This window comes from Salmo salar, chromosome ssa02 (assembly GCF_905237065.1).
Source record: "Salmo salar chromosome ssa02, Ssal_v3.1, whole genome shotgun sequence".
NCBI classification, from domain to species: Eukaryota; Metazoa; Chordata; class Actinopteri; order Salmoniformes; family Salmonidae; genus Salmo; species Salmo salar.
Genome location: NC_059443.1, coordinates 42,463,968 through 42,479,430, shown reverse-complemented (window position 1 = coordinate 42,479,430; position 15,463 = coordinate 42,463,968). Strand labels below are relative to the sequence as shown.

General features: G+C 45.0%; 1 protein-coding gene across 2 annotated transcripts in view; it reads right to left on the bottom strand.

Annotated features, from left to right (window-relative positions):
- The window catches only part of LOC106583495 (zinc finger protein 407), a 174,645-nt gene that overhangs the window by 85,184 nt on the left and 73,998 nt on the right, over window positions 1-15,463 (bottom strand). For both annotated transcript variants that reach the window (XM_014167742.2, XM_014167750.2), the window contains exon 4: window positions 6,804-6,878. In XM_014167742.2, the coding sequence (XP_014023217.2) occupies window positions 6,804-6,878 (75 nt within the window). The remainder of the gene's footprint in view (window positions 1-6,803; window positions 6,879-15,463) is intronic.

Genomic DNA, 15,463 nt, shown 5'->3' with positions numbered 1-15,463 from the left:
TCAAACTTTTATAGACTGCAATGGCTTTTAGACTAACACATTTCTAATTATCGTTTAATTTCAACAGCAATATTAACGCGATCCCTCATTCGCCGCCGACCATTCATCCCTCATGAAATATTGAGTAGGGTAAACAGAGGCCGTGTCCACTGGCGCCTGTTCAAACAAACACACAGCAACACAAAGGTGAGCAATGGGCCACTAAGGTCTCTACTACACACCAGCCACAGGAGACTCTGACTACCACAGTGGCAGTGACTGTTGCTGCAGTTCAAAGCCTTTTAAAATGCACAAATATCTGCATTGTGCATTCAGCCTCTATGGCCGTAATATAGGATATGATTGGGTTGTGTTCATTAGGGCGCTCAACTGAAAACGTTGTAGAAAAGTGTTACTACAAAAAAACTAAAATTAGTGTTTGTATTAGACAAATCCAGGTAGTCCCTCCCTGTTTCAGTCTTCTTTCCTCCGTTTGGTGCCTAATGAACATGGCCCTGCTGTGACTGTCATATCATACTTGTTCTGATATGACAGGCCATTGTCTGTGTACAGTAAGCAGTGCAGGCCTAACCATGACACCATTAGTCTTAGGTGGTAACAACAACTCAGAGCTGATACCGAAAGGTAAGGGAGAGAGGGGGAGATGGATTCATTATTAATAGGATGGATTTATTCCAAATAATTAAGGGCCACAATATTTCCCTCTTAACCTCGTCCTCTCTCTACAGCACCGTTCTGCAGAGTAAACACACACACACACACACACACACACACACACGCACACGCTCTAGTGTAATTGGACCCCTGTGAGTGTGGCAGGGCTTTGGACTGTGTGGTCCACATTGCCACCATGCTGGTACCCTGCAGGACTCTTCCGCCCCCTCTGCCCCTGTCCAGCCTGCCCCGTCCCAGTCCACAGCGACCGGGCAATATGGCCGCACCGTACGGCACACTGGGAAACGGCTGTGAGCCCAGAACCTGGTGCTGCCAAGCCAGATGCCCGCTCTGCCACCCACGGCCTCTGGCACAGACAAGCTGCTTGTACCTGAGCAGCACTATAGTAGAGTGTGGTTGTGGACACACGCACATACATGTCTTTGTTGAACCATCATGCAGTATTAATACCTCATGTTAGCTAGGCTAATTCATTATTTGTTCCCTCTCTCCTTGGCGTTGTGTGTATTGTATGTGATATTGGCTTGGCTACTAGGGCTGACCCCAAAGATTTGAATAGTTAGGATTTGATCAGTTTTACTCTGATTCTACTCACATGTAGCTGATTAGAGTGGGGTAAGTTGAGCCATTTTTTACATTCAGCATCACTCCGTCAAGGGAAATATAGTATTCTTTCTAAGAAAGATATCGAGATATATTTCAGGCTGTTATGCCAGAGGCAAGAGGCCCTGAAAATAAATCAGAATTCAGGCAAACACTACAGTTTTGAAAACAAAGCTTGTCCCAAACAATCTATTGGCACAACTTACCCCGTTGTAAATTAAGCCACTGGACAGGGTAAAATCAAGCTGCCTACAAATTTCTGTACTGAATGAAATATTACCTCTATTTAAAACCATGTCCATGTTATTTCCCAAACACAATGAAACAAAATCACTTTTCTGTCTTTTATTCATTTTAAGCATCTATAAACACAGGCTTAACGCCTAAAAAAACGTTGTACTCTGTTACCTCATATCCCAGCGATAATGCCTTGTATTACACCTGGGAAGAAAACGCTTTGATTTGCCATTGGCTCAACCGTTGGCTCAATTTACCCCATGGACTTTGGCTCAACTTACCCCAAGGCAAACATTTTGTCTATATTGGCCCACACAGCTACAAGGATGCACTTTCATGCTAGGTTTAGGACCTCATATTGAAGCTTCTAGATACCCCAACTGATGTTAAGATGATCTACTTTGGTTTAGATACAAGCATCATGAAACCTGTAACACAATAAATGTGTTTTTTGGACCTAACTTGCTTACCACTTTTTCATTGTGGTTGCTTCCTTCACAGACTCCATGAAATGATGACCTCTTCCTAAATATTTGGTAAAATTATACATTTTGTGTATGGTTTCCTAGAAACAAGGGTGGCTCAACGTACCCCTTTGGCTTAACTTACCCTACTGTCCCGTTTTATCATGGAGCACGAGCCACGGGCACAAGTCTATCAACATACCAGAGTGCCAAGAAAGCCCCCAAATGTGTCTGCTGCAGAGGGACAGGACAAAGCCATAAGAGTTTTGATCAGTCATAGTGTTATTTTTTATTTTTATTTTTTTTACATATTTGCAGATTAGTTGAATCTAAAGGACAAATCTGATTAAAATAAAAAAATTGATAAAAACAAAGTATAATTAAAAAAATATATGTTTTTAAATTGTGATTCGGGGACAGCCCTATTGGCAAAATACAGTAAGTGGAGATGATGCCCTACTCAGCAAAAGTAATGGTTGTTCTCTGTCATGGTCAGTTTTTTGTTCACAATGTTATTGACCCACATTGATAGTTCTTATGAAAACCTTTTCACCGACTTTATCAGTTAAATAAATTGGACTCATTTGGCTGTCAACACGCCCATTTAATGAGTGAAGAGTGTATTAGTTCAAACTGTTTATTATTGTAAATGTGAAAATGGGGGGTAGTTTTACAATTGCCTAAAAAACATGGATACCTGAGACAGGGCAGCCATCTTTGAACACTTTGTTTTTAAATGGCTCAAAATTACGTTAAATGAAGGCGAGGTCACAGCCGTCAATCACTACAGCAGAAGTCTGCCTCATTAAATTGTTGGTTTAGGTGCATTTACATCTTTCAAACCAGCAACACACACACACACACACACACACACACACCAGCATTTCTCTACACCCGCACTAACATCTACTAAACATGTGTATATCACCAATGAAATTTGATTTGACACGCACATAGACCTAGGCCTATTCCATCAAGCTATTGAATTGTAGGAATATATTTTATTATTTCTTCATTTATCTCACAAATTTCACTTTGTCAAATTGAAGGGATAGTTCACCCAAATGATAAAATGACTTATTGGTTTCCTTACCCTGTAAGCAGCCTATGGGGAAGGTAAGAAAACAAACCATGCCTTGGTTTTGTATCGCTGGCCACTGTCTTCAAATGCTAATGTTGTCGCATTTGTGGGCAAAAATCAATGCAAGTCAATATTCCTGATATTAGCATTTTTCGCACTTCAGCGAGCTACACACATTCTTTTAGACACTTGATGATGATATGGACACAAAATACACATCTTGTATTGGTTTGGAGCCACAAATGCTACACAAAAGTTAGCGTAACGTATAAAATGACAATTGCACAGAACCCCACACACCCAACCTTGGTTTAGTATATTAACAAATAGTTCAGAGCTTATTAAATCTCTCCTCAGGGACCTGCAACCATCTCATGTAATTTATATATTACCTGGCGGTGGTGTACCTCTTGGTCTTCCTCAAGTACTCCCGAGATACAGGGCGGTGTGTGTCGCTGTGACATATACATGATATATTCCAGATCTGCACACCAAACAGCAAATGGTGCCAACAAGTTTGTAGTCACAAGCTTGATGTCATCATTACGTACTGGGAATATAGGACCAAATACTAAACTTTTGACTACTTTAACAGACATAAGACTTTTGGTCCACTAAAATGGGGGGACAATGTACAAAAAGTGCTGTAATTTCTAAACAGACCCGATATGGATGAAAATACCCTCAAATTAAAGCTGACAGTCTGCACTTTAACCTCATAGTCAGTTTATCATTTCAAATCCAAAGTTCTGAAGTACAGAGCCAAAACAACTAAATGTGTCACTGTTCCAATACTTTTGGAGCTCACTGTATGACTGTCAAAAGGACAAATCCACCACAAAAAGTCTCTGGACTTTGTAGTTTGAATTGAAGAGCAGATGAAGGATAGCAAGGACCTGGAAAGATTCTGTATGGAGGAATGGTCTAATGGTCTGTGTTCTCCAATCTCATAAAACATTCTAGAAAAAGGTTCGGTGCCAATATCCTCTCAAGGGGAGGGTGGCGGAGTAAACACGGGTGTCAGGTATTTTGACCACTTTCTTTTTTAGGCTTTTTTTGTTGTTGTACTTGTTAAACTATATTTACAAGATAATAGAATTGTTCCCCAAAATGCTGTGTATAAAATATATATAGGTAACTGACAAAATAAAGGAAACACTAATATCAAGTGACTTAATGGGGGTTGCGCTGCCATAACAGTGTCAGTGCACCTTGGCATTGATTCTACAAGTGTCTGGAACTCTATTAGAGGAATGCTACACCATTCTTCCACCAGAAATTCCACCATTTGGTGTTTTGTTGATGGTGGTGAAAAACTGGTCTCAGGCGCCGCTCCAGAATCTACCATAAGTGTTCAATTGGGTTGAGATCTGGCGACTGAGACACACACTTTAAACCCCCAATGCTCCTTTCAGACCCCTTTTTCAAAGTCACTGAGATCTCATCTTCTAGCCATTTTTATACATGACCCTGAGCATGATGGGATGTTAATTGCTTAATTAACTCAGGAACCACAGTAACCCTCAGTTACTCAAGTGTTTCCATTATTTTGGCAGTTACCTATAGCTCAGTATTTGCATTATCTATTTAATAGTCTTTTTTGCTCATCTTTATCAAGGGTGCCAATAATTATAGACCCACTGTATATTCACACGTAAATAGACACATGCACAGCCAGAAGTACGCAGACCTCCAAACTACCCACAGTGCCTTACAGTGAAGAATAGTGGTGAATGAAACCGTGACCCAGATGTTCTCACTCTCACACACACACACACACACAGATCCACTGCCCATCCCATTTCTCCCACCCAAAATAACCTGTTTTTCCAGAGCCCAGACAAACCAAGCAAACTGGAGCTGGGCACTACGGCTAGTCAGGTCTCACCCCTCCTCCTCCTCCTCTTCTCTTCCTTTGACTAACAGATCTCCCCAGTGTTCTAAAAATACCAGGTGAATAGGGCTGTGGAGATGGTGATGAAACAGCCTCTCTGACACTGTCCTGCTGCAATCCATCTCTCCCCTGCCTCCCCCTGCCTGCCAGGCAGCATATGTTTGCAATTGGCTCCCCCACTCCCGCCAGCCCCCGGTCCCTTCCCCTACCTCCCTCCTGGTCCCCAGTTACCACTCCAGTCCCCTCCCTCACGTCACCAGCTACCCCTCCAGTCTCCAAGTCTGGGCTTTTCAAACCGGTGCAGTTATCAATCATTGGGCAGCACTGTCATCATACGTTCGCCATATTTTCCCCTTTTCATCTCTCTCTCTCTCTCTCTCTCTCTCTCTCTCTCTCTACTCGCCCAAATTTGTTCCACTTAATAAGCCCTCCCCAATGACCTTGTGCTAATTAAGCACTGCTGTGTTGGAAATATGATGGTTAATTAATGATGAGATAAATTCTGTCTCCAGGACTGTCAGAAAAATGATGACACAGTGTTTTACAGGTTTAAATAGAACAAACCTCATGGCCTCTCGCTGTGTGTGTGTTTAATAGAGAAAAGCAAGAGAAAATAATGGTACAACACCAATATCTGTATGCATACATGCACTTGCCTCGCTCACGTGCACATACGTGCATACGTTTGTGTGTGTATGTTTGCGTGTGATGTAATGGTGTTGTATGGCACTGCGGTATGTTTTATGGGGCAGCAGTGTGACTCTAGTTGCTTTCGGTAGAGACACACTCTGAGGTAAACGCTGTCAGATAACACACAGACCACAAGGCCACTCCATTCATGCCTGCCGCTGGCGTGTGAGCGGGTGCGTTTGCGCACATGCGCGCGCATTTGCGGGCGTGCTCTCGCCGACCTTTGCTGTAATGTCGCCCTCTAATACCGAGCCAAGGGCACAGAGGTCTGTCATTCAGACACAATACACGGACCAGCCCCACTGTGATTTCACTCACGTTACCAACCAGCATCCTCAAACTACGTAAAACAAAGAAAAAGCCAAGCGGACAAAAATATGTGGCAATTCATCTTGATATAACATCTATGTGGTACAAACATTTCCGCCCTGGACAGTTTTGTTTCGCCTTAGTTTGTCACGTGCTCTTTACGAGAATAAGGCAGACAAGTGAAATAGTTGTGGGATATGAGACTCTCTCTTCCAACTCTCCCAACTAATCCCAACGAGCAGCTGCCAGTCTGAATCCAGTCAATAATGAGTGTGTATTTACAGGGCAGCATACGGCGCGCCTACTTTGCTAATATCTCAAGCCACTTGTCATATCTAATACGACATATTGTCAAAAGTATCAATTTGAAAGGCGGTTTTCAAATGACGCCCAATTTATTTATTTTTTTAAGAAGACGTCTGGTTTCTCTTAGCGGGTCTGTTTGACAGGTTGAGGGGTGTTTAACGTCTCATTCTCGCATGCCACCGGGACTTCGCAACTTCGTCTTCATCACACAACGAGGACTGACAGCCGGGCCGCGTCGCTGACAGACAGGGGCACACCGGGAAAGTTTTACACGCAACATCATGGAGAGAGATGGAGACATCACATCTTCCCAATCATACAGAGAGAGGGAGAGAAGAAAGAGGGAGGAGAGAGAGGGAGGAACAGATTGACAAAGAGGGTGTGATAGAAATACTGGAGAGAGAAAGAGGGGTTCAAGGGGGGAGGGACAGAGAGAGAGCAAGGGAGGGAGAGCGAGAGAGAGAGAGAGAGAGAGAGAGAGAGAGAGAGAGAGAGAGAGAAAATACAGAGAGAGACAAAGCGAGGCAAAAGTAATCAGTCTTACCTCTCTTTGGGCTGGCCCAGTCCATGTTTCCCTAACAGGTGAGTGCTCAGGTGCTTCTTCATCACAAAGGCCCACCTGGTCAGAGAGAGAACACAGGGGGCAAAGGGTTAACAAAGAGGGCCTCTTTACCACAGTCAATGAAAGGGTGAACCGGGGAGCGGACAGAGCGGACAGAGATTTTATTTTTTTACAATAAATGGCCAGGATTAGGGTTGTAAATCTTTCCAGAAATTCCCTGCCTTTCCAGAAATCCTGGTTGGAGGATTCCATATTTCCTGTTTATTCCTTCCTGATTCTGGGAATCGTCCAACTGGGATTTCGGGAAAAGTTTGCAACTGTAGTCAGGACAAAGCCACTAGGATGCAGCAGGTTAACTAAGGCAATGGGTTTAACCCGTGTTCATAAGGCCACACTGTAAAAAAAATATATATATTCAAACGCTTCGCAATGGAAAAAGAAAATGTGCTTTCTTATTGGTCTGGTAGTAACTCCCTGTTTTGTTCCCGTTGAGTGCCTACTGAACAGGACCTTGGATATCCTGTCATTACAGTGGTTCAACATCAAATAGAGTGTGTAGAGAGTGTATCTACAGTGACACGGACTCATACCCCCTCGAACGCACACTCACACAGACAGAAACGCACAATATCACACACAGGGAAATATTTGGGACGTCATTTCAAGACTCCGCCACAATGTCCTGACCATGTTCAAAGCCCTGAGTTTGTTCCATTCCCTAAACAGTTTGTGAAGCCCTAATGGTGGGATGACAGGCCTAACTAGTCAGGGATCAGCCTCGTTTCATCCTCTGGCCATTGAATTCACCAGTAATCAGATCCTATTACAGTGTTCTTGCTGACAGACAACGACCACATCTAAGACGACATTACTGAGGAACAAGAAAGAAGTAAAGAGAGAGAGAGAATGAAAGAAAGAAAAAGAAAGAGTTGAGCCAGCGGCTGTGTGGTTTGGAGTGTTACTGCAGACACCGGTCTTCACTGTGGACTCCTGGACTTTCTCTCTTTTTATCTCTCTCGCTCTCTCACTTTCGGTCCCCCCCCCGGCTTGTTTGTTTCTCGTTCTCTCAAAAAGTCTCTCTCCATCTGCCTCTCTGACTTCCACTCTCTTTATTGGTAATTTTGTTGTAAAGAGCGTATAGCCTAATCATTTCACCGTTCATTCATATCACAATGGCATCTTCCCCCCACTACTGGACACACACACGCACGCGCACACACGCGTCCTTCTGCTCTCCTACCATCGCCCCAGAGCCACATCCATCATCACCCCCCCCCGAGGGCAGCCCATGCTAACTAACACCCCATATAAATATTCAAACAGGCTCCGCTGTTTTGTTTTGTTATCATCATTCTCTCCCTCCTCTTTTTTTCCTCTCTAGCTCCATCTCTCCATCCATCCATCCAGAATGGTGCCTGGGAGTGACTAAACCACCCTCCTCTCCACCGAAGGAGAATGACAAGATCAAACACAGGGGAGGGAGACACTCTGGGTGACTGGAGGCAGTGGCAGTGGCACAGCACTCACTGACTGACTGACTGCTTCAACTAGCTATAAATAAACAAACACGCTAATTAAGTTAGCATTTTCTAGCTTTTTCTAGGTTGTTTAAGTCACTGCCGCATGGGGGGGGAGAGCTTGCAAACATTTCTGTTAATTATGGATTACAGCTGTCCTTCATAAACCTAATTACAGAGTGCTGAAAGGCAATGGGGGCGATTTGCATATGTGGATGAAAGACATGAAGACATGCAAAAATATGATTTTAATTAGCATTCTTTGATAGCGAGGGTTACAAATCAAACTGGCATGTTGTGAGATTTGCATCGCTCACTCTGATGATTATCTCTTCCACTGGCTTATTCTGAGCATGGCAGCGAACACTGATGGCATGACTGGCAAGGCCTGATGGAGGCACCTGGCAATGGCCTGCTAAAGTGAGACGACAGACACAAACGCGCATGCACACACACACGAACACACACACACACACATAGAAAGTCACAGACAAGCTTGCGTATACGCGCCGCACAAATGGCAGGTTCAAATGAAGGGCAAGGCTAAGTGGTAAAACAGTAAAACCATTTGTTGAAACAGGTTTCTAATCCACTGTTCTCCATAGGTCATCTCAGGTTAGGATCTACCTCCGACAGCTTTGAGGGTGCATCCTTTACTCAAACGACTGTTGCCTTCGTCATTCTTGCAACAAAGGGGACATTCCACCATGCCATTCATCCATATCAATATTTCCCCAGATTAATTTAACTATTAAAGCCTTATTTTAGCCTCGAGGGAGGCTCTTAATTTAAAGGGAGATAATACAATTTAAAAAATAAGAAATAAATTTTTTTAAATTGAGGAGTTTCACGTTCCACTCCCGTTAGACTAATCGCCGCGCCACACCTCGTTAGCTCCGTGACGCGCCGCAGCTTTACCGATAAGCGGCGTTGACACGGCTCAATTACCCAAGTTACACTTCTTTCTCTTCCCTCCTCCTGCCTCCATCACCAGATGAAGAGATAACATGTCAATATGGGATCCAAACAACTTCATTTGCCGAACAGTATTCCTGGATGGTTCAGGTCGGGAATCTCAATCTACAATTCCGGAAGGGATGTTGGGAGATCTAAGGAGAAGCCTCTGGCATCAGTGAGGCGCAAAATGGCTACATCCTGTGCAGAACATACAAAGCATTCTGGGATACGGAGAAAGAAAGAGAAAGACAGAGAGAGCGAGAGGTCTATCACATCACACATGGCATGCTTTACTTAGTAGAGTTAGACCTAGGCCTGTATTCATAAAGAGTCTCATAGTAGGAGTGTGATCTGGGATCAGGTCCTGTGTCCATAAACGCATTCATTATTACTGTATATAAAAGGCCAAACTGATCCTAGATCAGCACTCTGAGATGCTTTATGAATATGGGCCATGGGCCTATTCATCAAAAAATAATACCACTTTGCTGCCATCTGTGTCAGAAACAGAAATCATGTCATTTGACTGTATTATAAGTATCAATGTCACCTGTGTGATGGCCTTGACAACGGTACGTACAGGAAGGTGAACCACGATAAAAACGGAGAGGATTTTTTTGTTTGTTACTCGAGTCAAACTAAAGTCTTTCTCCTAAATGGTAAGGGTGACCAAGGAGTCATTAGGCAGAATGAGAGAGGTGCCAGGTGTGTGAGTCGCTCAACCCTCACCAAACCAAGCAGCGTGCCCAGGAGAGAGAGCTCTAGAGGGGTCTGCGTTTCCTTATGGAGCTATATGGAGCTACGGATCATTTCTCACGGTGGGGTGAAGCCGCCTGAGACAGAGCTACTACAGTGGGCCGCTGGGCCTCATCCTGCCTCGTGTGCCAGTCCTAACGATGCCGTCCACCTGCTGTTTTAATGTCACAGCTGGAGTGCCCGCCATCCCTCACTGACTCCAGCATTAGCGGCAGGTACCTCTACATAACGCCTCCTTTTCGCCCTCCCACCTAACCCTCACTTCTTAGACCTCTCCACCTCCCCTCTCCATCTCCCCTCTCCATCTCCCCTCTCCATCTCCCCTCTCCACATCCTTTTACCCCCTTCCACCTTCTCTCCAACTCCCCCTTGCCACACCCTACTTTCCCGCTCCATCTCCCCCTCAGCTCCTCTTCACACCCCATTACTCAGATGAACTGTGAGGTCCTCTGTACCAGGAAGCCAGAACCTCACAGTAGGCCCCTGTGCCAGGAGAGAGCGAGAGGGAGTGAGAGAGAGAGAGAGAGAGAGCGAGGGAGAGAAAGAGAGAGAGAGCGAGAAACAATGGGTCAAACAAACTTCCACTATATGGCCAATACAAAATAAACCATGCAAATGCTACACTAAAGCTATAGCCACACATACATTATATCTCATTCACTCTGTTTCCATAATTATACCCTACTTGGGTAAACATGATCTTTCCTTTTTCATACAAATACAGTGTGATGGGGGTAAATAGGAATGTGAGTTGACATGTTTAAACTCTGACGGCATGACGGTCGGGTAAACTGTCAAAGGATCCTGCCACACATTCCCTGACAGGAGTGTGGAGCGACAACACGTGACAGCAATCACAGGAGACAGACAGATTGAGGACCTCTACCTCTACCTCCCCTCCATCTCCCCCTTCCACCTTCTCTTCATCTGTTCCAAGATGGCGGAGCAGTCGGACGTCTGTTTTGTCTTGTCCCGTCCCGTGTATATATCGTTTTCTTTCGTATATATTTCGTATATACAGTATTTTTTAAATGTTTAATCTCAATTTCCATCTACGGACTGAACATACTCTCCTGCAACCCGCCTCACCCAATGTGGTATGGATCTGCTATTTTCTTTACTTCAGAACCGGAACCCCCATCAGAAGCTAGCCAGCTAACTAGCTACTAGCTAGTAGTCAGTTAGCCACTGCTAGCGGACATCACCGTTAACTCGGACATCAGCCAGCCTCAGCCCGGTCAATTCCTGTCAGTCTGCACAGCGCGATATCAACCCAAGGCATATCGGACTGCTTTTTCTCTGCCACATCTCCGGATTCCTACTGAACCTTTACACCGGATCATCGTAGCTAGCTAGCTGTTATCCGAGTGGCTACTCCTGGCTAACGTCTCTGTCCCGAAGCAAGCAGCAGTTAGCCTGGAGCTAGCCTCGAGCTAGGCCCATCTCCCAGCTAGCCGAAGAGATCCATCAGGCAATTCCTGGGCTTCAATACCTCTTTCGCCAATTGGCCTGGACCCTTTACTGATGACACGGAGCCCCGCCGATCCATCACAACTGGTCGGCCTACGTAACCGTCCGAGGGGGCTTCAATAGGCTCTTCCAGTTGCGACGTCCCCCAGAGGCCCATCGGCTAGACCCGGCCCGCTAGCTGTCTGAATCGCCGTGTCTCCAGCTCACCTAGCTACTCACTGGACCCTATGATCACTCAGCTACACATGCCTCTCCCTAGTGTCAATATGCCTTGTCTATTGCTGTTTTGATTAGTGATTATTGTCTTATTTCACTGTAGAGCCTCCAGCCCTGCTCAACATGCCTTAGCTAGCCCTTTTGTTCCACCCCCCACACAGGCGGTGACCTCACCTGGCTTAAATGGTGCCTCCAGAGACAAAACCTCTGTCATCGTCACTCAATGCCTAGGTTTACCTCCACTGTACTCACATCCTACCATATCCTTGTCTGTACATTACGCCTTGAATCTATTCTTCCGTGCCCAGAAATCTGCTCCTTTTACTCTCTGTTCCGAATGCATTAGACAACCAGTTTTTATAGCCTTTAGCCGTACCTTATCCTACTCCTCCTCTGTGCCTCTGGTGATGTGGAGGTTAACCCAGGCCCTGCAGCCCCCAGTATCACTCCCATTCCCCAGGCGCTCTCATTTGTTGACTTCTGTAACCATAAAAGCCTTGGTTACATGCATGTCAACATTACAAGCCTCCATAAGTTTGTTTTATTCACTGCTTTAGCACACTCCGCCAACCCGGATGTCCTAGCCGTGTCTGAATCCTGGCTTAGGAAGGCAACCAAAAATCCTGAAATTTCCATCCCTAACTATAAAACTTTTTGACAAGATAGAACTGCCAAAGGGGTCGGAGTTGCAATCTACTGCAGAGATAGCCTGCAGAGTTCTGTCATACTATCCAGGTCGGTTCTAAAACAATTTGAGCTTCTACTTTTAAAAATCCACCTTTCCAGACACAAGTCTCTCACTGTTCCCACTTGTTATAGACCCCCTTCAGCCCCCAGCTGTGCCCTGGACACCATATGTGAATTGATCGCCACCCATCTATCTTCAGAGTTTGTACTGTTAAGTGACGTAAACTGGGACATGCTTAATACCCTGGCCATCCTACAATCTAAGCTAGATGCCCTCAATCTCACACAAATTATCAAGGAACCTACCCGGTACAACCCTAAATCTGTAACCACGGGTACCCTCTTAGATATCATCCTGACCAACTTTCCCTCTAAATACACCTCTGCTGTCTTCAACCAGGATCTCAGTGATCACTGCCTCATTGCCTGCGTGCGTAATGGGTCCGTGGTCAAACGACCACCCCTCATCACTGTCAAACGCTCCCTAAAACATTTCAGCGAGCAGGCCTTTCTAATCGACCTGGTCTGGGTATCCTGGAAGGATATTGACCTCATCCTGTCAGAATAGGAGGCCTGGTTGCTCTTGAAAAGTGCTTTCTTCACCATCTTAAATAAGCATGCCCCATTCATAAAATGTAGAACTAAGAACAGATATAACCCTTGGTTCATCCCAGACTTGACTGCCCTTGACCAGCACAAAAACATCCTGTGGCGTTCTGCATTAGCATCGAATAGCCCCCGTGAAATGCAACTTTTCAGGGAAGTCAGGAACCAATATACCTAGTCCATTAGGAAAGCTAAGGCTAGCTTTTTCATAGAGAAACTTGCTTCCTGTAGCACTAATTCCAAAAAGTTTTGGGACACTGTAAAGTCCATGGAGAATAAGAGCACCTCCTCCCAGCTGCTCATTGCACTGAGGATAGAAAACACTGTCACCACCGATAAATCTACAATAATCGAGAATTTCTCAACATCTCAGCACCCCCTCCTTCACCCAAATCCAGACAGCTGATGTTCTGAAAGAGCTGCAAAATCTGGATCCCTACAAATCAGCTGGGCTAGACAATCTGGACCCTCTCTTTCTAAAAGTATCCGCCAAAATTGTTGCAACCCCTATTACTAGCCTATTCAACCTCTCCTTCGTATCGTATGAGATCCCCAAAGATTGCAAAGCTGCCGCGGTCATCCCCCTCTTCAAAGGGGGAGACAATCTAGAGCCAAACTGTTATAGACCTATATCCATCCTGCCCTGCCTTTCTAAGGTCTTCGAAAGCCAAGTTAACAAACAGATCACCGACCATTTCGTACTTTCTCCACTATGCAATCTGGTTTCCCAGCTCGTCATGGGTGCACCTCAGCCACGCTCAAGGTCCTAAACGATATCATAACCGCCATTGATAAAAGACAGTACTGTGCAGCCGTTTTCATCGACCTGGCCAAGGCTTTCGACTCTGTCAATCACCGCATTCTTATCGGCAGACTCAATAGCCTTGGTTTCTCAAATGACTGCCTCGCCTGGTTCACCAACTACTTCTCAGAGTTCAGTGTGTCAAATCGGTGGGCCTGTTGTCCAGACCTCTGGCAGTCTCTATGGGGGTGCCACAGGGTTCAATTCTCGGGCTGACTCTTTTCTCTGTATATATCAATGATGTCGCTCTTGTGATTCCTTGATCCACCTCTACGCAGACGACACCATTCTGTATACATCTGGCTCTTCTTTGGACACTGTGCTAACCTCCAAACGAGCTTCAACGTCATACAATACTCCTTCTGTGGCCTCCAACTGCTTTAAATGCTAGTAAAACTAAGTCATCCAATTGCTGCCCGCACCCTCCCGCCCGACTAGCATCACTACTCTGGACAGTTCTGACTTAGAATATGTGGACAACTACAAATACCTAGGTGTCTGGTTAGACTGTAAACTCTCCTTCCAGACTCACATTAAGCATCTCCAATCCAAAATTAGATCTAGAATCGGCTTCCTATTTCACAACAAACCCTCCTTCACTCATGCTGCCAAACATACCCTCGTAAAACTGACTATCCTACCGATCCTCGACTTCGGCGATGTCATTTACAAAATAGCCTCCAACACTCTAATCAGCAAACTGGATATAGTCTATCACAGTGCCATCCGTTTTGTCACCAAAGCCCCATATACTACCCACCACTGCGCCCTGAATGCTCTCATTGGCTGGCCCTCACTACATATTAGTTGCCAAACCCACTGGCTCCAAGTAATCTATAAGTCTTCGCTAGGTAAAGCCCCACCTTATCTCAGCTCACTGGTCACCACAGCAACACCCATCCGTAGCACGCGCTCCAGCAGGTATATTTCACTGGTCATCCCCAAAGCCAACACTTCCTTTGGCCGCCTTTCCTTCCAGTTCTCTGCTACCAATGAATGGAACGAATTGCAAAAATCACTGAAGCTGGAGTCGTATATCTCCCTCTCTAACTTTAAGAATCAGCTGTCAGAGCACTGTACCTGTACACAGCCAATCTGTAAATAGCACACCCAACTACCCCATAGTATTACTTACCTCTTGCTCTTTTGCACCCCAGTATCTCTACTTGCACATCATCATCTGCACATCTATCACTCCAGTGTTAATGTTAATTGTAATTATTTAGTCTCTGTGGCCTATTTATTGTCTACCTCCCTACTCTTCTACATTTGCACACACTGTACATAGATTTTTATTGTGTTATTGACCGTACGTTTGTTTATGTGTTACTCTGTGTTGTTGTTTGTGTCGCACTGCTTTGCTTTATCTTGGCCAGGTCGCAGTTGTAAATGAGAACTTGTTCTCAACTGGCCTACCTGGTTAAATAAAGGTGAAATATATACATTTTTTTTATTTTAATCTCCCTCCCTCTATCTCCCCTCTCCACGTCCCTTTTCCCTCCTTTCACATTTTCTCCAACTCCCCTTTCCACACCCTAACTAGGGTTTCCTTTTCTTTTTACGCCTGCTACATTAGGTTAGGGGGTTCATAAAGAAAGTACGCATATTTCCACCCCCCCTCCCCCCCCCAA